This window comes from Notechis scutatus, chromosome 4 (genome assembly GCF_049901735.1).
Source record: "Notechis scutatus isolate UNSWTSFEM ecotype Mainland chromosome 4, rNotScu1.2, whole genome shotgun sequence".
In the NCBI taxonomy this organism is placed as follows: domain Eukaryota; kingdom Metazoa; phylum Chordata; class Lepidosauria; order Squamata; family Elapidae; genus Notechis; species Notechis scutatus.
Genome location: NC_142012.1, coordinates 168752243 through 168776178, shown reverse-complemented (window position 1 = coordinate 168776178; position 23936 = coordinate 168752243). Strand labels below are relative to the sequence as shown.

General features: G+C 54.6%; 1 protein-coding gene and 1 long non-coding RNA gene across 3 annotated transcripts in view; one reads left to right on the top strand and one right to left on the bottom strand.

The window, feature by feature from the left end:
- MB21D2 (Mab-21 domain containing 2) lies at positions 1-23806 on the top strand. The gene is made up of 2 exons (XM_087965627.1): positions 1-321; positions 21917-23806. Exons 1-2 carry the CDS (start codon positions 207-209, stop codon positions 23179-23181), a joined length of 1380 nt encoding a protein of 459 aa, XP_087821753.1. The 5' UTR covers positions 1-206; the 3' UTR covers positions 23182-23806.
- The window catches only part of LOC148131031 (uncharacterized), a 28747-nt gene continuing 24203 nt past the window's right edge, over positions 19393-23936 (bottom strand). For both annotated transcript variants that reach the window (XR_015749552.1, XR_015749551.1), the window contains exon 3: positions 19393-19781. This is a non-coding gene — a long non-coding RNA (uncharacterized LOC148131031). The remainder of the gene's footprint in view (positions 19782-23936) is intronic.

Below are 23936 nucleotides of genomic sequence, written 5' to 3'. Positions count from 1 at the left end.
CTCCGGGGCGGCGGCGGCGGCGGCTGGCTTCGCGCGAAGATGGCCGCTCCGCCTCTCGCCTCCAAGGCCGGCTGCTCGGCCGCCCCCGCCGCCGCCGCCCCGGGGCCAGCAGCGGGGCCGGGGCAGCGCTGGGCCCGTCGCGCCCGCCCGCCGCCGCCGCCGCCGCCGCCGCCTTCCCGGAGCTGGACTTCCGCTCGGGCGCCCGCATGGAGGAGCTGAACCGGCTGATCCAGGACTTCGCCCGGCAGGACCAGCGCGAGTACGACGACCAGCGCGCCCTGGAGATCCACACCGCCAAGGACTTCGTCTTCTCCATGCTGGGTCAGCAGCCGCGCCCCCCCGCGCCCCCGCGCCTGCCGGGCTGCGGCGGCCCGCCCGGAGAGGCTCCCGCCGGCCTGTTGCGCCGAGCCCTGCCCTCCGCCGGGCCGGCCGCCTTTCTTGGGGGCTTTTCTGGCGCGGCTCCGCGTCTGCACCCCGCGCCCCGCCCCGCTCCCGGGCGGCGATGGTCGGGGTCGCCTCCGCCCCGCCCGGCTCGCCCGATGCGCCGCAGACAAAGGCAGAGCCGCGGCGGGAGGGAGGGGGACATTCCTGCGCTTCAAACGGGTCCCCGCCTGACCTGAGGGGGGCGGTGGGGGGCGGTGGAGACCCCGGCTACACTCCGGCCCCGCCCTGGCTTTCCTTGGGGGCCGGCCGGCCCTCGCGATCTGCCCCCGCCCGGGCCCTGCGGGGACTCTGCGAAACCCGCCGCGTGGCCCGGGGTTGGAGGTCTGGGCCCCCGGCTGCGTTGGGGCGGGAAGCGAAGCCCCCGGGTCCGTGCCACGCGCGGGGCGGAGTGGACTGGCTGCCCTCCCGCCTTGGATCGCCGGAATGTGGGGTCGTGGAGTTGGCGGCTCTCGGTCCTGGTTCCCCAACTGGGGCGGGGGCGGGAAGCGCTTTAGTCTGCGGGACTTGAGCGAAGGCGGGCGGACTCTCGTCCCGGATCGACGGGGCTGCCAGTTCGGGAAAACCTCCCAGTTGGAAGAGGAGGGAAGGAGCCGGGCAGCCTTTGCAGCCGGTGGGTCTGTCTGGGGGTTGCGCGCTGACCTGGAAACCGCGGGTGACGCCCGAGGGGCTTTGGGGATTCTGCCGCGAGGGACTCCGGAGTGGGGGGCTGGCGTGATTCTGTCCCTCCACTGGGGGTCGGAGGGTGTGGAGATGCTGGCCGCGGCTGGGTCGATGGGTGGTCCAGCTTTCCTGGAGCAGGTTGTGTGAATTGGGCTGCCAGGTTCAGTCGTTCTTGGGTCTCTTTATCTGGCCACCGTGGCGCCCTCAGAGCACTGAGGATGTTTCCCAGTTGGGTCATGAAAGGTCTGGAAGAAAATCTCAGAGAGCACCAAGGACCCCACAATCCTTTTCCTCCTCCTCCTCCTCCTCCTCCTCCCTGTAAAACCCTCCCGGATGATTGAACCTTGGGAGTTTTTCAGTCCTCTGGATGTCAACTCCCAGAATTCCCCGGCCAGCAGAAGGGGGTAGTTGCTGCCGACCAGTTGGGGTGCTTCCCGCTACCCTTTCCTGCTGGCGTGATGGGCCCCCCTGCAGGGGAATCTCGGGCCCTGAAGACCCAGGAAGGTTCTCAGGTGTTGGAGGGGATGCTTGGCTTTGCCAGGTGTGCTTCCCAGGGCCGCTGCCCATTCAAAGAACCGTGGCTCAACTCGGGGGGGCAGCGAGGTTCGCCCGGGTCCCTGGCAGGGGGAGGTTTTCCGTGTTCTCTAGTCTTTTCAAACTCCCTGTGTGTGCGCATGTGTGTGTGTGTGTGTGTGTGTGTGTTTCCAGAGTTTCCTCAAGATTGATTCCAATGAATCATTGATTCATTCTAATGAACCAATTATAGGTTCTCAGGAAAATGCAATAATGGAGTTGGAAGGGACCTTGGAGGTCTTCTAGTCCAGCCCCCTGCTCAAGCAAGAAACCATTCCAGACCAGTCCAGTCTCTTCTTCAAAATCTCCAGTGCTGGAGCCTCCAAACCTTCTGGAGGCAAATCGTTGCGCTGGTTCATTGTCCTCTCACTGTGAAGGAAATTCCTCCTTGGTTCTAGGTTGGATCTCTCTTTATGCTTCTTGTCTGGCCTTCTGGTGCTTTGGAGAAGAGCTTGACTCCCGTCTTCTTTGGCCCCTCCAGATGTTGGAAGATGCCGCCCTGTCTCCGCTAGTCCTTCTTTTCACGAGACCAGCCAGTCCCCGTCCCTGCAGCGGCTCTTCTTCCTATGTTTTAGAGCCTCCCGTCCCCTCACCCTCCTGGTTGCTCTTCTCTGCCCTCTTTCCAGAGCCTCCGTGTCTTTTTTGCCTCATGGGGACCAAAACTGGATCCATTATTCCAAGCGTGGCCTCACCAGGGCCTTGTAAAGTGGGATTCGCACCTCGCGTGATCTTCGTTCTCTCCCTCTCTTGAGGCAGCCCAAGTTTGCGTTGGCTCTTTTGGCAGCTGCCGCTTTGGCCACAGTCCTCCCACCGGTGACCAAAACCAAGACCAAAATTTCCATTGCTAAGGGAAAGGTTTCTTGCATTGGATGCCCTTTCTTGCCATCGCTGTTAAGCGAATCCCTGCAGTTGTTAATTTAGTCACACGGTCCTTAAGTGAATCCGGACTTTTTACCCCCCCAATGAACACGGCCCTCCTCCTGCTCTCTTGGGAAATCCCTCTGGATCCTCCTGGGCTCCCTTCCTTCTTAATCTCCACGCCACTTCCGAGTATTTCAGGGAAAGTTGCTTTTCTTTGGCCGAAAGGGAGAAAATTATATATTTTTTAATCAATCATTCTTCGATAGCTCCCACTGGAATCCAAAGCTGCCTTTCTGGAGTTGGGAGCTTGCCAGAGGCCTCGGCTGTGGCCAGGAGGCTCCATTACTATGGAATTCCTTGGGGGGGGGGGGGCTTGAGGGGATTCCCCCATCCCTCCACCCAGAGGAAAAGTTGGAAGCTTCCTCAAGGACTAGAGAGGGCTTCGCCTGAAAGCCTCGTCCCAGGACGGATCCTCCAGGTCACAACCAGAACATAAAAATATTCCCAGGTGCCTACAAAAGGTGTGTGTGGGGGGGGATTTGTCTTCCCCTGCAGGATTTTCCCCAGCAAGGCTGGACATTCCCCTGTCAGAAATGGCCCCCTGGATTTGGGCACAAGGGGGTGAGCTTGATGCCCTCTGGGGGCCTTTCAGCTTGTCTCATGGACAGGTCTGTGGTGCCAGAAAGTTTCCGGTCTTCCAGTGCTTTGACTTCAAGAGGAGCCAGCCAGGGCAGCCAAATCCTAGAAGGGCGGGGGACATCCGGGAACATTGGGGGAGCTGCCTTAACGTCTCCGTTGGGTTCGAGGCCTGGGGGTTTGTGTGAAAAGATGGGGTTCTGGCAGGCGACTCTGTCTCCCCAGGGGTGGTACAGTGGGGCTCATTGGGGTGTGTGTGTGTCCTTGTTTATTCACTTTATTTTTTATTGAGATGCTGCCTTGGTTACTTTTCCAAATATCTGAAGGCTCTGAACACACCCTAACGTCGCCCTCTTTCTATTTTCCCCACAACAACAACCCTGTGAAGTGGGCAGAGAGAGAGGGAATGGCCCAGAGTCGCCCAGCCCGCTTGCATGCCTAAGGTGGGACTAGAGCTCCCTGGGGGCTCCTGGTGATTGGCCCAAAGTCACCTGCTTCCCTTACATGCTTATGGTGGGGCTGGATTCTCCTGGTGATTGGCCCAAAGTTACCCAGCCGGTTTTCATGCCTAAGGTGGGACTAGAACTCCCTGGGGGCTCCTGGTGATTGGGCTAAAGTCACCCATTGGCCTTTCATGCCTAAGGTGGGCCTAAGGTGGGACTAGAGCTCGCTGGGGGCTCCTGGTGATTGGCCCAAAGTCCCCCTCATGGCTAAGGCGGGACTAGAACTCCCACTTTCCCACTTTCTAGCCTGGTGCCTTAACCACTAGGCTAAACTGGCTGTTCACCGAGTCGTTCTTTTGGTTGCAGGGATTGTGTACATGTGCAGGGTTGGTCTCTGGGTGTGATCTATGCTCCTAGAGCAGTTTCTTCTTGGACTCCAGCTGCACAACATCTGCATAGCCCACGTGTGTGTGTGTGTGTGTGTGCGTGTGTGTGTGTTCTCTCTGTCACGTCATCTGGGAGAGCCATTTCATGAAAGGGAGAGCTGAGTTAGCTACAGAACCAAGGTACCTGGGCAACGTTAGAGGCCATCCTTGCAAAAGCTCCAGCGAAAATGAAATTTGGGGAGTGGGCGAGGTGGGTGGGAGGTAATCAGTACCCATAACGTCCTTGAGAGTGGCTGGAGTCGCACTCAGAAGGTGGTCAGCCCATGAAACGGGACACGCATGAGATGCAATCCATAAGAGAGATCCTATGCACCAAAGACAAATCCCTCATGCGTCCAATCACACTTGGCCAATAAAGCATTCTATTCTATTTTCTATTCTATTTTCTATTCTATTTTCTATTCTATTTTCTATTCTATTCTATTCTAATTCTATTCTAATTCTATTCTGTTCTGTTCTGTTCCGTTCCGTTCTATTCCTATTCTATTCTATTCCATTCTAATTCTATTCTAATTCTATTCTAATTCTATTCTGTTCTGTTCTGTTATATTCTACTCTACTCTACTCTTCTCTTATTCTATTCTATTCTATTCTATTCTATTCTATTCTATTCTATTCCATTCCATTCCATTCTATTCTATTCTATTCTATTCTATTCCATTCCATTCCATTATTCTATTCTATTCCATTATTCTATTCTATTCTATTCTATTCTATTCTATTCTATTCTATTCTATTCTATTCTATTCTATTCCATTCCATTATTCTATTCTATTCTATTCTATTCTATTCTATTCTATTCTATTCTATTCTATTCTATTCTATTCTATTCCATTCCATTCCATTATTCTATTCTATTCTATTCTATTCTATTCTATTCTATTCTATTCTATTCTATTCTATTCTATTCTATTCTATTCCATTATTCTATTCTATTCTATTCTATTCTATTCTATTCCATTCCATTATTCTATTCTATTCTATTCTATTCTATTCTATTCTATTCTATTCTATTCTATTCTATTCTATCCTATCCTATCCTATCCCATTTCATTCCATTCCATTCTAATTCTATTCTATTCTTGTTCTTGTTCTTGTTCTATTAATTTGTGAAGATTAAATAAACCTTGTTAGCGTTTTAGAGAGCCGTGACTGCAGAACAATCCTCACAAGGCACAACTGTTGCCCAAAGGAAACTCGGCCCAGCCAGCCACGGCAGCTGTGCCCCTGGCGGGGAGAGTCCAGTGCCAGGGCTTCCTCTGGCCCTGGGAAGCGAGTGGCACCACCAGGCTGCCCCCGAGAAGCCCCCTTCCCGGTCGAGCGGGGTCCTAGCAGAGGACGGAGCCATCCCCACGTCCCCCACCCCTCTAACCCTGCACCTCTGCAGCCGGGGGACGGGGGGGGGAGCAGCTCAGGAAGGACCCCAGCTCAGGCATGAAGGCAAGGGCCCGGCCTCTGGAATACTCTGGCCCCCAGCCCCCCCCCAGGGTGAGGCAGGCCCCCTCCCTCCTGCCGCGGGGAGCCCAGAGGAGCCCTTAGTCCTCTAGAGGGGTGGCTGGTGCCCTGAAAGGCGCCCCACCCTTTGCCTTTACGCTCATTTTAACAGCGTTTAATCCTCCTTGCCTTTTTTTATTTTTTTTAAAAAAACTTTTACAATCCTTCATTTAGTGGCCGTTTGAAGGGACAAGAGCCCTGGACACAGGACCATTTTTCACACTTCCGACGGTTGCCGCATTCCCCAGGGTCATGTGATCCAAATCCAGCCCTTTGGGAACAGGGTCCTCCTTGCGACGGTTCACTTAATGACCGTCTTACTAATTCAGCCCCTGCAGGGGATTCCCTTCACGGCTGCAGCAAGAAAAGTCGTGTGAAATGGGGCAAAACTCACTGAACAACGGCCTCGCTTAGCAACAGAAATGTAGGGCCGAATTGTGGCCGTACGTCGGGGACTCAATACGCGGCGGTTCTATTTTGATAGGTCGCCGTCCACTCGGGTGGAGACGGGGGGGTCCAAAGCGGGAGCCATTCAAACCAATGCCAGAGTTATGCAATCCGCCCAGATGGTCATTCCCCCAAAGCACCACAAATGTCCGAATCCGACCCTCTGGTGGCCTGGTGGGAGGGGAGGGTGGCTGCTGGCTCTCCTGCCCTCCCCTCCTCCCTCCCTCCCTCCTTCCCTCCCTCCGGCTGCCTGGGGGCTAATCCTGGGTGAGGGCTGTGCTTGGATTACGGCCCTTTGCTTCCCCTCCCCCTCCCCTGAGTAATCCAGTTGCTTCCGGCCAAGGAAAGCCTCCCTCCCTCCCTCCCTCCCTCCCAATTTGGCCGGCTGCCTCCCCCCCACCCACCCCCTGCCAGAGAGGAAGCCTCCACTGCCAGCCTCACACCTGCAATCTCTGTGCGGAAAGGCAGGTAAATGATTGCCAGGCTGTGGAGCAACAACAGGCAGAGAGCGAAGGAAGGGGAGGGAGTTGACAAGGCAGCTTTCTCTCTCTCTCTCTCTCTCTCTCTTTCCTCCCCTTTCTCTCTCTCTCTCTCTTTCCTCCCCTTTCTCTCTCTCTCTCTCTCTTTCCTCCCCTTTCTCTCTCTCTTTCTCTGTCTCAATCGCTTGGGATCTCGATCTCTTTTCACTCTTTCCTTTCTCTGTCTCTTTCCTTCCCCTTCTCTCTGTTTCTCTCTCTCTCTATCACTCACTTGGTCTCTCTCTCTTTTCTCTCTTTGTCTCTTTCCTTCCCTTTCTCCCTCTGTTTCTCTCTGTTTCTCTCATTCACTCTCTTGGTCTCTCTCTCTCTCTCTCTTTCCTTTCTGTTTCCTTCCCTTTCTCTCTCTGTTTCTGTTTCTTTCTCTCTTTCTCTCTTCTGTTCTCTCTTCCTCTTTCTCATTCACTCTCTAATTCTCTGCCCCTCTATTTCTTTCTCCCTCTTTCTGTGTATCTCTCTCTCTCTCACACACGCGCACACACGCTCACCCAGAGGCCCCTGGGCTGCTGAGACTTTCCCTGCTTGAAAACCCAGCTCTGGCCTGGACCTTTGGCCCCGTGTTTGCATTGTCCAAATGCACCGTGCAAACAAACCAGGGTTCATGCATTCGCCAAGTTCAGCTTCCTCTGACCTGGCTCAGTGTGCTGAAAGAGAGGCCTACGGCTGGAAGGGGACCTTGGAGGTCATCTAGCCCAACCCCCTGCCCAAGGCAGAAGACCTGACCCCACCCTGGGAAACTACCTTCCTTGGCAGGTGCACAGGGAGAGCCTGGCAGGATTCCTCCCTCCCCCCACCAAATACCCCTCCCCCCTCCAGGAATGGTATTGTCTTTGGGGAGGGGGTCCCTGTTTTTCCTGCCTGCCTCAAGAGGAAGAAAGGACCCCGAGGGGCTCCCTTGGGGGGCCTAGAGCCCCGCTCCGGAGGACGGCCTGCTCCCTTGGCCTCTCCTGAGAAGGAGGTGAGGGTGGGGAGGGGTCCCTGAACCCCACCTTCCTCCCGGGGGGGGGCTCCGTCTCCTCTGGGGTGCTGTCTTCCATTGAGCTTCAACGCCTGTTGGGCTTGGGGGTCCTCCGGGGATTAAGAGGACGATGCCAGGCGCCGTCCTTCTCCCAGGGCAGGGTTGCCAGGCGGGGGCAATCGCGCCGGAGGAGTGGGCTTGCAGCCTGGCCTTTCCGCTGTTGCTGGTGGCCCCCTGCACCTGGGCATTCACCCCCCTCTCCCCCCTCAGGTTCAGCCCTGCCTGAGCCATCCCTGGGCAGCTGCGGCCAGGGCCCGCAGAGATTTCGTCTCCCTGTCTCCGGCCTTGTCCCCTCGTGACCTGCCCACCCTTCCGGCTGGTGTGTGTGTGTGTGTGTGATATTCCACAGTGGGAATTCTTTAACAGGGTCTGCAACGTAATTTCCCTGCCTGCCTGGGTGGCCCAGGCTGATGCAAACGTGAACTCGAACTCAGCACCCATGGGTTTCCGCATCTGGGCCACCCGGAGGGGGCCCTCCCCAGCATTTGCCCCATTCACGAAAACGGAGGTGTTGAGATTCTCCCTCGTCCAGGTCAGGGTTGTCTCCAAAAGGCTCCCCCAAAGGCAGCTGGATTTTCTTGTTTTGTTCTTTTTCTTCGAAAACCTTTTGCTTTTCTTCCAAGAAGCTTCCTCGGTTCTGGCGGAAGGGTGGGGAATGGGAGGATTCCTATCTCGCCAGTGAAGGAGAATCTATGTGTCCCGGGATGAAATTGCAGGATCCAACCTGGGTTGATCACCGGGACCAGAGGATTCATCTCATGAGCTTCCGAACGCTTGCTGGAGAGTTCATCCACGGGGAACTTCGGGCCCCGGCTCTTCTCTGGGGGCGATTTAGGATGATTTTAAATTATAATTTTAAAAAAATTATAATTTTATTATAAACTTATTATTTATGAAGATAGCTATAAATCCTTTATATCTATCTATCTTCATAAATCCTTCCCTTCTGCATCCTTCACGTAGAACCTGAGGAAGCTTCTTGGATGAGAAGAGAAACGTGTTCAGAACCCTTTGGGGAAAAGCCCCTTTGGGACCCGGTGCTTGCAGGTGGTTTTCCCTCGCTGGCCTGGCGTTGCCCCTCCCCGGCCGGTCTCCTTGCCTCAGCCTTCTGCTGTCCATGCAGCCCGCGGGGCGATGCCATCTGCTGCCTGTGCCCTGGAGGCGGATTAGAGGAGAAAGCCTCTCGCTGGGACGGAGGAGCCGGCCACGTGCCGCGGCTGCAGCTTTGGGCACGGGATGGTACGCAAAGGGAATAAGACCTGCAGCTGGGAAAATGGGAAAACCATTCACGGCTGAGCTGTTTGGGGAGGGGTGTGTGTGGAAGACCTGGAAGAAGCGGAAGCGAATCCCACCGGGGTGGAGGAGGGTTGGGGGTAAGCAACCCATTTCCATGCAGGGCTCTGGAAAGGGTTGTGCCCCTTGGGCATCTTCCGATTGGCCCATCTCCTGCGCTCAGCCTTTTCCAAAGGAGCCCTCCTCGGTGGAAGCCGCCCAAGCGGATGATGGAGCCGGCCTCATTTGTGTGATGGTGTTGTCATGCATGCGGCACCATTGTGGGTTCCCTCCGGTGCATCTGTTTGGCTTTGCTAATTTGGAGCTGTTAAGCCTGGTTTACAGGCGGAGGCGCCTTGGGGCTCAGGTAGGAATTCATCCAATTGACCCTGGGACCACTGCTTCCTTCGAGAGGGGAAAATCCAGGTGGCTGTTCCCCCCACAACGGTGCAGAGGTGGCTGGCCCCTTGCCTCTGCCTGGGTTGGAGAGAGACTGGCAGAGCCAGCGGGAGGAATCAAGGGGGGCACCAGTTCGGAGTCTCTGTGTAGTCATCAGAGTCCAACACCCCCCCCCCCCCGAATGCTGTTGAGCCTCATCTGTTTCACCTGGGAAACAAAAAAATATATAGGCTCCTGGTCTATCAGATTCAACCAGGCCTGTGGATGATAAAAGGCCCCAGAATAAAGAGACGGGAAGCAAAGTTTTAAATAGGATGATTTTAAAATGTACCAGAACTCTTTGCAGTCCTGCTCAGCTGTTGCTAATTGTGAAACATGATTTTGCAAAGTAGAACAGAACAGAATAGTATAGAATAGAATTCTTTTATTGGCCAAGTGTGATTGGACACACAAGGAATTTGTCTTGGTGCAAATGCTCTCAGTGTCCATCAAAGAAAAGAGACATCCGTCAAGAGTCAAGAATCACAAGGTACAATACTTAATAATAATAGTCATAGGGTACAATAAGCAATCAAATCATACTAGGAAACAGTCAATAGAAATGGTAAGGATACAAGCTACAAAGTTACCGTCATACAGTCACAAGTGGGAGGAGGAGATGGGCGATAAAGAGTGATGAGAAGATTTAATAGTAACAGTAGTGCAGACATTGTAAATAGTTGGACAGTGTTGAGGGAATTATTTGTTTAGCAGAGTGATGGCGTTCAGGAAAAAACTCCCCTTGTGTCCAGTTGTTCTGGTGTGCAGTGCTCTATAGCGTCGTTTTGAGGGAAGGAGTTGAAACAGTTTATGTCCGGGATGTGAGGGGTGTGTAGATATTTTGACAGCCCTCTTTTTGACTCGCAAGATACAGGTCCTCGATTGAAGGCAGGTGGGTAATAATTGTTTTTTCTGTAGTCCTAATTATCCTCTGAAGTCTGTGTCTGTCCTGTTGGGTTGCAGAACCGAACCAGACAGTTATAGAGGTGCAGATGACAAATTTAATAATTCCTTTGTAGAACTGGATCAGCAGCTCCTTGGGCAGTTCGAGCTTCCTGAATTTGCACAGAAAGAACATTCTTTGTTTTGCTTTTTTGATGATGTTTTTGATGTTAGGTGTCCATTTTAGGGTATGTATAAAGTATGTAACTTTATACATAATATAAGTATATTTGGACATAGAAGGACGAAACCACGAGAAATAAGGAAATGAAAGTAGCTGATGGATAGTGGTTTGAGATGTCCAGGGATATATGTGGAGACTGCCTGTCAGTAAGCAGGAACAAGGAAGGAAGTTGTGAAATGCAGGCAGAAAAGTATAAAAAGAATGCCTTGGGACGTGTTCAGGGCTGTAGCTATTGTGGTTTGCCCGTGTTCCTCTTTTACTGCATTATTTTTATAACACAACCAAGTGCAAAGCATCACTTTGAAAAGATTCCTGTGTTTGGGCTTCAGTAGTAAATCAGCTAATTGAATTCTTCATAGGTGGACCTGCTTGTTCACACCTGACAGTCTACTGCCTGCCTGCCTGCTTACCTATCTATATCTCTGTCTCTCCTCCTCCTCTATCATCTAGCCATCTATCATCTACCTCCCTCCCTCCTGTCTTCAACTCTCTCCCTTTCTCACTCACTCTCTGTCCCTCCCTTCCCCCATCTGCCTGTCTATCCGTCTGTCTATCTCATCATCATCATCAACCTATCCTATACCTACCTACTTACATCTTTCTCATCTATCCATCCATCCATCACACACTCTCTCCTATCTGTCTATCTGTGCAAACTCAGCGTTGTCGAAATCAGAAGGGATCCCAGGCGTGGCATTCTCAGGGCAGGCCCGTTTTGCACGCTGCCGTTTGTGCCCGGGCCCTGTGGATGCACCACTGTCTACTTTCTGCTCCGTGCAGGCTGCCCAGGGAAACCGGCTGGCAGGGGAAAGGGCAGCCTTGGGAGCAGATCATCGGTCTGTGTACTCGGAAGCGCCTCCGATGTCTGCAAAGCCCCCTTTGCTGCAGGCAGGAATTATGCCGAGACTTTGTGTGTGTGTGTGTGTGTGTGACTCAGCTGCTGGGTTTGCCTTTGCGGAATGGGTGGGGACCTGCTGGCTTTGCATGAGAGCTCTGGGCTGCCTGCTTGGGGGTTGGGCTTTGCCATTTTCCGTGGTTCAGCCCTGGGGGTGGGGGGGTGGGGGTGTCCCTGTGCAGACCCTTCTCTGCTGCCCTGAAGGAGAGGCCGCCAGGCGCAGGGAATCTGGGGCCAGGATTGAGTTCGAAAGCACTACAGGTTCATTCCGTGGCCAGTGGCGCTTAGATGTACATGTTGCTCGCTCCACAGTGCTGCTTTTCAGCCCCCTCTAAGCCGTTCACAGAGTCAGCAGATTGCAAGGCCCTCCTTTTACTGACCTCGGAAGGAAGGAAGGAAGGAAGGAAGGAAGGAAGGAAGGAAAGAAACACAGAAGGAAGGAAGGAAGGAAGGAAGGAAGGAAGGAAGGAAGGAAGGAAGGAAGGAAGGAAGGAAGGAAGGAAGGAAAGAAACACAGAAGGAAGGAAGGAAGGAAGGAAGGAAGGAAGGAAGGAAGGAAGGAAGGAAGGAAAGAAACACAGAAGGAAGGAAGGAAGGAAGGAAGGAAGGAAGGAAAGAAAGAAACACAGAAGGAAGGAAGGAAGGAAGGAAGGAAGGAAGGAAGGAAGGAAGGAAGGAAAGAAAGAAGGAAGGAAGGAAGGAAGGAAGGAAGGAAAGAAACACAGAAGGAAGGAAGGAAGGAAGGAAGGAAGGAATGAAGGAAGGAAGGAAGGAAGGAAAGAAACACAGAAGGAAGGAAGGACGGAAGGAAAGAAACACAGAAGGAAGGAAGGAAGGAAGGAAGGAAGGAAGGAAGGAAAGAAACACAGAAGGAAGGAAGGAAGGAAGGAAGGAAGGAAGGAAGGAAGGAAGGAAGGAAGGAAGGAAGGAAGGAAAGAAACACAGAAGGAAGGAAGGAAGGAAGGAAGGAAGGAAGGAAGGAAGGAAGGAAGGAAGGAAAGAAACACAGAAGGAAGGAAGGAAGGAAGGAAGGAAGGAAGGAAGGAAGGAAGGAAGGAAGGAAGGAAAGAAACACAGAAGGAAGGAAGGAAGGAAGGGAAGGAAGGAAGGAAGGAAAGAAACACAGAAGGAAGGAAGGAAGGAAGGAAGGAAGGAAGGAAGGAAGGAAGGAAGGAAGGAAGGAAACAGAAGGAAGGAAGGAAGGAAGGAAGGAAGGAAGGAAGGAAGGAAGGAAGGAAGGAAGGAAGGAAAGAAACACAGAAGGAAGGAAGGAAGGAAGGAAGGAAGGAAGGAAGGAAGGAAAGAAACACAGAAGGAAGGAAGGAAGGAAGGAAGGAAGGAAGGAAGGAAGGAAGGAAGGAAGGAAGGAAGGCTGAGTCAACCTTGGGCTGTTCAGGATTGAACTTCCGGTAGTGAGCTGAATTGGCCTGCAATGCCGCGTTCTTACCTCTGTGCCACCGGAATATAGACAGACAGACAGATATGATAGATGATAGGTAGATCTAGATAAAGATAGAGACGGATAGATAAAAACATAGATAAATAGGTAATAATCAGAGAAGGCAGATCGATGGATCAAGAGAGATGCATGGATAAATAGAGATATACAGAAATGGATACGGATAGATAGATAACAAGACTCTGATCTGCTAACGGTCAAGGCCAATTGGCGCCAGAGAAGACGTCAAGCAGTGGTGGGATCCAAATGGTTTAACCGCCGGTTCGGTGGGCGTGTTTTGCCTGACGCCGGCACGCCGCTTTCTCCACCCCAGCCGAGACCTGCAGAGCCCATCAGCCGAGAGGAGGGAGCAGAGGGAAGTGCAGGGACGGGTGGGAGGGAGGGAGGGAGGGACCCGATCCTGCCCTTTTCTCTCTCTTTTTTCTCTCAGCCGGAGGATTTTTTCCCTCCTCTCAGCTGGTCGTTGCCTTTTTTCTTTCTACTATCGGTTCAGCCGAAACGGTCCCAACGGCTCGCATGCCACCCCCACCCCCCACCCCGTCGTCAAGGTCTCTTTTGGGGGACTCCAAACTGCTGGTGCATCTGACCCCCACCCCCACCCCCAGGCCCAGCCTGGTCGCCTCCTGCAGAGCCCCTTCGTTTGTACCAGGCTGGCCCTGGAAAGGAAAGGGCCAGATAGTCCCCGACTTACGACCATTCACTTAGTGACCGTTGCGACGGCACTGAAAAAAGTGACTCATGACTGTTTCTCACACTTCTGTCCGTCGTAGCACACCCAGGGTTATGTGGCCACTGACTCGTATTTACGACGGTCGCGTGATTCCCCTTTTGCAACCTTCTGACAAGCAAAGCCACTGGGGAAGCCAGATTCACTTAACGACCGGGTTGCTAACGTATCAACCGCAGGGATTCACTGAACAGCTGTGACAAGGAAGGTCGTAAAATGGGGGTAGAATCCTTGCTTTGCCTGTCTCGAAAGAAACCGTGGGCTCCGTTGTGGTCGTAAGTGGAGGACTCACTGTGCTCTGCCTTGGGGGGCTGGGGGGTTGGGCAGGGAAGGAGGGGCCTGGCCCCCCTGAAGAGGCAGCTCCTCCGTGGTGCCAGGCAGGGGCCGAGGGAGGAGAGCTGGCATCTCTCTGGCTTGTTCTCCTCATGCCAGCTTCCTGCAGAAGGTGGGCAGAGGCCACCTGGGTGCAGGGGGGCCAGGAGGGCTCCCTCACCTTGGCAGCTTCTCAGTCCCCGAAATGACGGCGTTTAACTCCCCCTCGACGGAGGAGGCTTTCCTTGGGTTGCTGCCCTTCCTGGGCCCAGCCCAGCCCAGATGCAGCCGGGGGAGGCCCAGGTGCCCCTCCACCCAGGTGCAGCAATGGGCAAATGGCAGCCTGGCTGGCCTGCATGGGGTGAGACGTTGGTGGCGTTTCGTCTAGGGAGATGCCCAATGCCTTGGCAGCCTCTCTTCCTCTGCCCCGTGTGCAAAAGGAGGTTGGTTTTGAGGCAACCAGAGGTGGCATTCAGCTGGTTTGGACCGGTTCTGGCGTACCAGTAGTGGAAATTTGGAGTAGTCTGGAGAACCGGCAAACACCCGCTCTGGCTGGCCCCGCCCACCCGCCCCTGCCATCACCTCTTCTATATTCCCTTGTTTTTTAGCTGAGCCGATTCGCTCCTGCCTAGAACCGCGCATAGAACCCGTAGGAAACCATTTGGAAACCCACCGCTGGATGCAACCCTCCCGAAATCCTTCTGGGTCACGGATGAGACTGGCAGGGCCTGGGGGTGGGTGGGGGCGCTTCTTGGCGTTTTGGGGTGGCTTGGAAAAGCAGCTTGGGTGAAAATGGTCTGGTTCCAGCTGCTCCTCTTTGCAGGAAGGGGCCCCTCTGCCTGGGAGCTGGACCCTGCTTCAGCTGGGCAGCCGTTTCCCTTCCTTTGGGGCAACTGAAACCCAACGAGTCTGGCTTCATGGGGGCTGTGGACCATGGGCCCTGAAGTGAGCCCCGTGGAGGGCATCAGTTGGCAGAAAGGGGCCGTGTGGCATCCTTCCTGGTCCCCTCTCAGCCTTGTCCCCAGAGGGTCTCACTCTCTGGATGCCCCTCCTTCCTCTCTGAACTGGGGGGAGGGCAGCCCTCCTGCCTTTGGTCCAAGCCTGGCTTTGCATAGGGGGGCAGGGCCCAGGGGACACCCCGAGATGCCAAAGCAGAGCGTCTGATCTTCAGTTGGTACCAAATAGTACTGGAAGGGGGTCTTAGAGGTCTTCTGGTCCAACCCCCTAAACAGATAAACAGATCATCAGAGTTGGAAGGGACCTGGGAGGTCATCTAATCCAACCCCCCACCACCACCCAGGCAGGAGATCCTACACCATTTCTGACAGGTGGGAGTCCAATCTCTTCTTGAAAGCCTCCAAGGATGAAGTTCCCACAACTTCCGAAGGCAACTTCTGTTCCATGGGTGGATTGTTCTCCCTGTCAGGAAATTCCTTATTTCTAGGTTGAATCTCTCTCCTTGTTCAGTTTCCCATTGTTCCTTGTCTGGCCTTCGGGTGCCTTGGAGAATAGCTTGACCCCCTTCCTCCTCTCTGGGGCAGCCCCTCAAATATTGGAAGATGCTCTCCTGTCTCCCCTGGTCCTTCTCTTCCCTAGACTAGCCAGGCCCAGTTCCTGCAACCGTCCATCGTATGTTTTAATCTCCAGTCTCCTCATCATCCTGGTTGCTCTGCTCTGCACTCTTTCTGGAGTCTCAACATCTTTTGTATAGCGTGGTGACCAAAACTGGATGCAGGACTCTAGGTGTGGTCTTACTAAGGCTTTATAGAGTGGTATTAGTACCTCCCTTGATCTCGATTGTATCCCTCTGTTAATGCAACTTACCCTGTTTCTCCAACAATACGGCCTCCCCCAATAGGAAGTCCCACATGTTTTATAGGCATGAAATGAAATTAAGGCCCTCCCCCCAAATTAAGGCCTATATTAAAACATGCGAAATGGGGGGAATGGTGGGGGCTTGCCGTTAGGAAGCACTTTTGTTGCACACCCGGATATGGTGCTGCCTGCGTTGACCCGAAGCAGAAGTGCCCCACCAACGCTGAGGTCAACATCCAAGCCGTCACCGCCCGCCTGAAGATGCAAGGGGGGGAATTAAGTCACCCCCGAAAAGACGGCCTAGCCATTATTTCGGGGCTCAAAAAAAAATAAGACCCAGCCTTATTATATGAGAAACACGGTAGGATTGCATTGGCTTTTTTGGCGGCTGCTGCATATCATTGGCTCCTATGTAGCTGGTTGATCACTAAGAGTCCTTGACTCCCAGTTCCTGCTATTGAGCCTGGTTTCACCCAGTCTGTATGTGTCCTTTTGGTTTTTCCTGCCTAAGTGTAGGACTTTACTTTTCTCTACATTGAATTTCATTTTATTAGAGAGGGCCCAGGGTTCTAGTCTGTCATCTTGATCTGGATCTCGAGCCTATCTATCTTCTTGGGTGTTGGCTATTCCTGCCAGCTTGGTATCTTCTGCTCTAGCAGGCATGAGGATTTAGCCCTTTGTCTCTTATAGCATTTCCCTCCTTCTTTGCAGCCAGCAAGGTGAGGTGCCAACTTGGGCGCCCTCCAAGTGTTGGCATCCTCCCGAGCCGTGCCCTTCTGCCCCGGGGCCTCCATAATTCGGTTCCCGCCCTCTTTGCCCTGGAGGCCTGGAATCTGCTCGGCCTCTTCCGCTTGCCGGCTTTGGCACCCGGAGAATCCGCCTGTGGGCACAACGGCCGCCCTGCCTTTCTCCTCCTTTGTTCCTTTGAAGCCTGAGCTCTGCCTTCGGGTGCCATGCAGTGAGCCTGGCCTCCTCCCTGGCGCCTGCGCAGTCGAGGCCCGTTGATCGAAGGAGCCGGGCCCAGCTGGGCAGACTGTGATCTTGGGGACCACGTGGAGGGCCTTCCATGCAGCTCCTGCTTCTCCTTCCAACCCCCCCCCCCGACTTCTGAGGGGCTGCCAGAAAGACTTTGGGAGGGGGGGGAATCAGGAAATTCCTCCGTGGTGCCAGGCTGCTTCTCGCCCCGCCTTCAGGGCCTTTGCGGGGTAGACCTGGTGCTCAGCCTGCTTTACTCTCAGTTACTTGGAAGAACAGAGCGGGAAGGGACCTTGGAGGTCTTCCAGTCTGACCCCCTGCTCAAGGAGGAGACCTCATATCATTTGGGACAAGCGGCCCTCCAGCCTCTTCTTCAAAGCCTCCAGTGTTGATGAAGCAGCCACAACTTCTGGTGGCAAGCCGTTCCACTGGTGAATCGCCCTCCCTGTCAGGAAATGCCTCCTTCATTGCAGGCTGCTTCTCTCCTTGGTGCATTTCCATCCGCTGGTCCTTGTTCTGCCTTTGGGTGCAGGGAGAAATCCAGGGTATGTTGCTTGTCAGTGGACGGAGGGGATGGCAGCGGCTGGAGCGCCCATTTCTGGGTGCCAGGCCAGGGTCTTCCAGGCCCCCCAGGATCGGGTCCCTCTTTCTGGGGCTGAATCCAGGGGGACCCAGGCGTCCTCCTTCCTCTCGTCCGCTGGGAGGGCCAAGAGACCCCCTCGGAAGGGGCAGCCGCCCGGCAAAGGAGGGAGGAGGGCCAGGCGAGGGGGGGCTCCATGCAGCTGTGAGAAACCCTGCCGGTCCTGTGCAGATGTGTGTGTGTTTGGGGGGAGGGGAGGGGAGAGGGAAGCCAAGCAACAAAGGCCAGGCCTGTCTCCTTGCAGCTGGACTCCCGCAGATCCTTCCTCCGGCCCCTGAGCTGACTCGGCCTCCTCCTGGTCAGCCAAGTGGCGACACTGGCCGGCTTGTTCTCTTCCCCGACAAGGACGTGGCTGTGGCCTCCGGGAGGGACGGCCACGTTCGAGGGAGTTTGCGCTTCGGGACCATCGTGGACTGTCCAGCGGTGAGCTCTGCAGAGGCAGGAGGAGCCTTCGGAAGAGGGAGAGGCAGGCCGGGCCTGGCTGGAGGAGGGCCGGGGGCGACAAGCTAGGCCTTGTTACTGGAGCAGGATTGGAAAGGAGGGGAGAGCAGGGGGCTGGGGGCTCTGCAGCTGCGCCCCCACCCCTGGGTCCCCCAGAGGAACGAATCCCCCAGCCTGAAGCCCAAGGGGGGGCTTGGTTGCAGCCCCTTTCCTGGACCTCCCAGACCGGCTTTCTGGTTGACAGAAGGGGTGGCTCTGTGTGTGTGTGTGTGTGTGTAGGGAGGCCTCTTCACAATTGCCCCAGAGCGAAAGCAGAAAGGGGACAGGTGGTCCTCAACTTACAACCACAATTGAGCCCGACGTTTATGTTGCTGACTGAGAAATGTGTTGAGTTTCGCCCCATTTGACACCGTTTCTCGCCGCATTTGTGAAGCGAACCCCTGCGGTTCTCCAATTAGTAACGCGCTTCTTAAGGGAATCCGGTTTCCCCCACGGACTCAGCGGGGCGGAAGGTCGCAAGAGGGGACCACGGGATTCCGGGACACAGCAAGCGTCGTAAATGGGAGTTGGTTGCCAAACGTCTGAATCTGGGATCACGTGACCACAGGGATGCTACAGTGGTGGTTAAGTGTGCAAAATGGTCACGTCACTTGGTTCAGCGCTGTTGTAACTTCAAACGGTCACTGGATGAACCGTTGTAAGTCGAGGTCTGCCTGTATTGAAACACGGTTGAGCAAAAGAGGAGGGGAACTGTCTCCCTCTGGTGGCGGATCCAGGAAGCTTCACCCTCCTGTTATGTTATGTTATGTTATTTATTTTATTATTTTATTTCATTTCATTTCATTATTTCATTTCATTTCCTTTTATTTATTTTTTTCTATCGCCACCCATTTTAGCAAACGACACCGGGTCCCTTACAATTCAAAAACATTTGTTACCACTGAAGTCTTAAAACACACTTTAAAACAGTTAAAAAGGGGATTAAAGCAATAAAAGCAGGTTGGGGAATTCTGGGAGTTGAAGTCCAGCCATCTTCAAGCTGCCATGGCTCTCGCCTCACAATCAGAAGGCTGTGAGTTCGATCCCAGGTAGAGGCTAGACTCTCCTGCTTGAGCAGGAGGTTGGGCTAGATGACCTCCAAGGTCCCTTCCCACTCTGTTATTCTATGTTTGGCTCCTGTGCCCAAAGTTTTCTCACCCCCATGGCACTCCGTGGGGGGAGCCTGAGGGGCTTCTGGCCTTGGGGGGCTTTGAAGAAGCGGAAGCTCCTTGGTGGCGGCCTGTGCTGCCCTGAGGGCATCTCCCCTACCATTGTGGTGCCACTTTCCTATGGCGATGAGGTGGGCACCCAGGCTGGCAAGGCTGCTGTAGATCAGGGGTCTCCAACCTTGGCTACTTTAAGACTTGTGGACTTCAACTCCCAGAATTCCTCAGTCAGCAAAGAATTCTGGGAGTTGAAGTTCACAAGCCTTAAAGTGGCCAAGGTTGGAGACCCCTGCGGTAGATAATGCAAAGGGTTGGTAAACTTTGCTGCCCGAACCGATGAAATGCCGCTTTTTTCCCCAAAAGGGGGAGGGCTTCAACTTGACCGCTGCCCCCTTTCCAGGCCCAGCCTAGATTCCCTGCCCTGACAGGGGTGCTGAATGCATTTTGGGGTAACAGCGCAGGCTTATTGGATGCTACCAAGTCTGGGAAATACGACCTCAGTAGTGCCTAATTTGCAGAAAATGCTCCATTTTTACAAAGGTTTACTTATTGTTTATTTTGGCATCTACAGAGCTTGTGCAACCACTGATATATACGAATTCAGTTTAAATAAAACCATCAGCAGGTACACACTGTGTCTATAAAAGGTAGGTGGACAATGCAACGTAGGAGATAAAAGGCTCAGTGAAGATAAAACCATCATAAGAAGATCTCCAGCCGTAGAATTGCAGTGGGATGGATGTTATTACGAAGGTGAATAAAGACATTTCCTGGGCTTGTCTTGGGCAATGCTTGCTTATTTGTGGAAAAGTCTGGATCCCTTTCAGGGATAATTTTAGCAGAAGTTGAACTGGGGGGGCGGGGGGGGAGGGAGAAATCAGGGTGATTTCTGGTTCCTTCCGTTACTTCTTGGACTCCCTGAAAGAGAGAGAGAGAGCACAGCCGCACACTCAGCCAACATGTGAATTTAAAAATAGTTCCCCCAGAATAACTTCTGACATCCCTTGGGATGTGTGTGTGTGTGCGTCTCTCTCTCTCTCTCTCTCTCTCTCTCTCTCTCTCTCTCTCTCTCTCTGAGGCAGGTTGATGTAATAATGTGCTTAGAAAAACTAAACACAGGAAGTCCTCAAGTTGCGACTGTCACGGAGAGCCTGCCCATCATGGTCGTGACTCATGATGGTCTTAAACCAACCTCGTTTTGCAGCCGTCATTCAGTGAACGCTGCGGTTGCTATGGGCAAACTTTCGCCAAGAAAACCCCCGAAGTCAACAGAAGCCAAATGGTCCTGCAAACCGCAGCCCGGCTGCCCAGGGCCCTTGTGTGGTCCTGTGACTAGAAGTGGGGTGGGGGGGCTGTTGGGACTTCAAATCTGGATCATAAGTACCCCCCACAACACCTGCCCCCCCCCAGGGACAGTGTAACTTTGAATGGCCACTAAGGAGCTGGTTGTCGTCCAGGCCCACCTGTATGTCCGTCGCCTCCAGAAAGGATTCCCATGCCCTCTTCCCTCCCTCACAGGCAGGCGGTGCGTCTCCCGGGCTTTTACACAGCGGACACGCGGTGGGTGAACTCTGAATTTGGGGAGCGTGCAGAAGGGTCCGAAAAGGCCAAGGGAGACGTGCCACCCCTGTCGGACAGTCCCAGTTCCAACCCCTCCTCCTCTCCGTAAACCTCTCCCTTCTAGCACTGATGATGTTCCCTCTCTGGGTCATGAAACGTCTGCAAGAAACAACCAAGGCCAGAGAGCCCCAAGGACCCCACAGTCCTCTTCCTCCTCCATCACCTCCGCCTTTTCCTCTCCTCCTTTCTCCTCCTCCTCCTCTCCTTCTCCTCTTCCCTTCTCCTCCTCCTTTCTCCTCTCTCCTCCTCCTCCTCTCCTTCTCCTCTTCCCTTCTCCTCCTCCTTTCTCCTCTTCCCTTCTCCTCCTCCTCCTTTCTCCTCCTCCTTGGTCCTCCTCCTTGGTCCTCCTCCTCCTCCTCCTCCTCCTCCTCCTCCTCCTCCTCCTCCTCCTCCTCCTCCTCCTCCTCCTCCTCCTCCTCCTCCTCCTCCTGCTTGCTTTGTGCAAGATGCCAGCCTGCTGAAGTACTAAATCCACTTTCCGGAAGGCAGATTTCTCTGTCGCCTTTTGTGGCAGGAGCCGTTCTCTTTCCTCGTCCTTTGCCACTCTGCTCCTCCTCGTTCGTGGCTGCCAGGCTGAAGCCTGCATGGCGTTCGAGTCCTTTCATCCCTGCTCCCTGTGGAGAATCTGGCTCAGGCTGGCTTGTGCCTACAGGGAGCCCTTGGCCTAGGATCACAACTGAGCCCAAAATTCCTGTTGCTAAGCAGGACAGTCGTTAGGGGAGTTTTGCCCTGTTTTACATCCTTTCTTGCCCGAGCTGTTAAGTGAATCACTGCAGTTGTTAAGGGAGTAATGTGGTTGTTAAGTGAATCCAGCTTCCCCATTGACTTTGCTTGTCAGAAGGTCGCAAAAGGGGAACCACTTGCCCCCAAGACACTGCGACCGTCGTTAAATAGGAATGGATAAGCATCTGAATGTAAATCGTGTGACTCTGGGATGCTGCAGCGATCGTAAGTGTGAAAAACGGTCATAAGTCGCTTTTTTCAGTGCCTTTCAACGGTCACTCGCTCACTGTTGCAAGTCGAGGGCTGCCTGTCCCTGGGATGGGATGTGGTGAGGAGGGGGATCCCTGGGAGGGAGGGAGGGAGGGGGTGCCTCCCAGAGGAGGAAGAGGCCGCTCAGCCTGGATAGGTTGTGGGAGAGAAAGAGGGCGAGCGCAGAGCCTCCCTAATGGTTCCCAGAATGTGAACGTGGGGTGCAGAACGCAGAGCCTGTTTGCAGGAGTTAAACCATCAAGGGTTCCGCTGGGAAGAATCACCGGGAGTCCCTCTTGGTTTGGGTTGTGACACGGCTGCTCCCCTAAAACTTTGGCTTCAGAAGGTCCACCTGGAGGGGAAGGCCCACCTGGTCCCTCGTTGGGGTGGGGAGGCTCTGAAGCACCCTGTGCCCCCGAGTTCTTGGCTCACCCTCACCCTCTTTCTCCCTTTCCTTCCAGGCATGGTACAAAAACTTGACCAAAAACTTCCAGTCGCCAACGAGTACTTGCTGCTTTCCGGAGGGGTCCGAGAAGGCGTGGTGGACCTTGATCTGGACGATCTGAACTTCTTCGCTCGTGGCACGGATTACGACATGGACTTCACCCTGCTGGTGCCGGCCCTGAAGCTGCACGACCGAAACCAGCCGGTCACCCTGGACATGCGCCACTCCGCCTTGTGTCATTCCTGGCTGAGCTTGCGGCTCTTTGACGAAGGGACCATCAGCAAGTGGAAGGACTGCTGCACCATCGTTGACCACCTCAACGGGGCCACCAACTACTTCTTCTCCCCCACCCGGGTGGCCGAGTGGTTCTACGAGTCCATCAGCGTGGTCCTCTCGGAGATCCAGAAGAAGCCCCAGCGGGGGATGCCCAAGGTGGAGAAGGTGGAGAAGAACGGCACCCTCATCTCCATCATTCTGGGAGTGGGCAGCAGCCGCATGTTGTACGACATCGTGCCCGTGGTGTCCTTCAAGGGCTGGCCGGCCGTGGCCCAGAGCTGGCTGATGGAGAACCACTTCTGGGATGGGAAGATCACGGAGGAGGAGGTCATCAGCGGCTTCTACCTGGTCCCCGCGTGCTCATACAAGGGCCGGAAGGAGAACGAGTGGCGCCTGTCCTTCGCCCGCAGCGAGGTGCAGCTGAAGAAGTGCATCTCCAGCAGCCTCATGCAAGCCTACCAGGCCTGCAAGGCCATCATCATCAAGCTGCTCTCGCGCCCCAAGGCCGTCAGCCCCTACCACCTGCGCAGCGTCATGCTCTGGGCCTGCGACCGGCTGCCCGCCAGCTACCTGCTGCAGGAGGATTACGCTGCCCACTTCCTGCTGGGCCTGATCGACGACCTGCAGCACTGCCTGGTGAACAAGACCTGCCCCAACTACTTCATCCCCCAGTGCAACATGCTGGAGCACCTCTCGGAGGAGACCGTCATGCTCCACGCCCGGAAGCTCTCCTCGGTGCGCTCCGACCCTGCCGAGCACCTCCAGATGGCCATCGAACACGTCAAGGCTGCCAACCGGCTGACGCTGGAGCTGCAACGGAGGGGCAGCGCCACCAGCATCCCCTCCCCCCAGTCAGACGGAGGGGACCCCAACCAGCCTGATGACCGGCTGGCCAAAAAGCTGCAGCAGCTGGTGACTGAGAACCCGGGAAAGTCCATTTCGGTCTTCATCAACCCTGACGACGTCACGCGGCCGCACTTCAGAATTGACGACAAATTCTTCTGAGGCTCCCTCTGTCCCCTCCAAGGCCTCCTGCCCCACCTCAGGCCGTGGGATCCGGGGTTTACCCGGGTCTCTTTGTCAACATATCAGGCCTGGGGGGCTGGGGGGTAGGCTTCAGCAGGGTCCTGGGGTCCTGGGCTTGAATTTGCTGCTACTTGGGCATGGAGGCTGGCCTTCCAGCGTTCTCCCAGGCCACCGTGACGGTATGCGCACCTGGCCGCCTCCTTCAGCAAAAAAAAAACACCCTTTCCCTTTAGCACATGATACCCGTCTCCGGTGGGGTGGGCTGGCTCCTCCTTTTATAGAATTGGCTCCCTGCCCCCACCCACCCCTCCCCTGCTTTGCGAGGGTGAGGTGAGAAACGCCCGGCGGAAGGGATAGCCGTCCCTGTCCCCCCCGAGAGACCGACACGGCGCCAAGGTCCCACCCTGGTCTCTGAGTCGAGGGCCTTTTCCTCCCCTGGTCCCCTGTTCTTGAATGTAATTGTTCCATGTCAGGGCTGGGCGGAACCGGAAGGCTCTTCCTGCAAGTGGGACCCGGGACAGTCGGTCTTAGCGCGCGTCCTTAGTCCAAGCCTTACTTCCAAGCAATTAAAGGACGGGCTGTGGAAACGGTCCCTGCGCACTCACCCCTGACCTGGCCTGCTCTGGCTTTTTATCTCTCTCTCTCTCTTGATAGCCTGCCTTTGTTATTTTTATCAGTAACTCAACTGGTGAGCCTACATAACATTCCTCCCTCTTTTCACATTTCCCCCACAA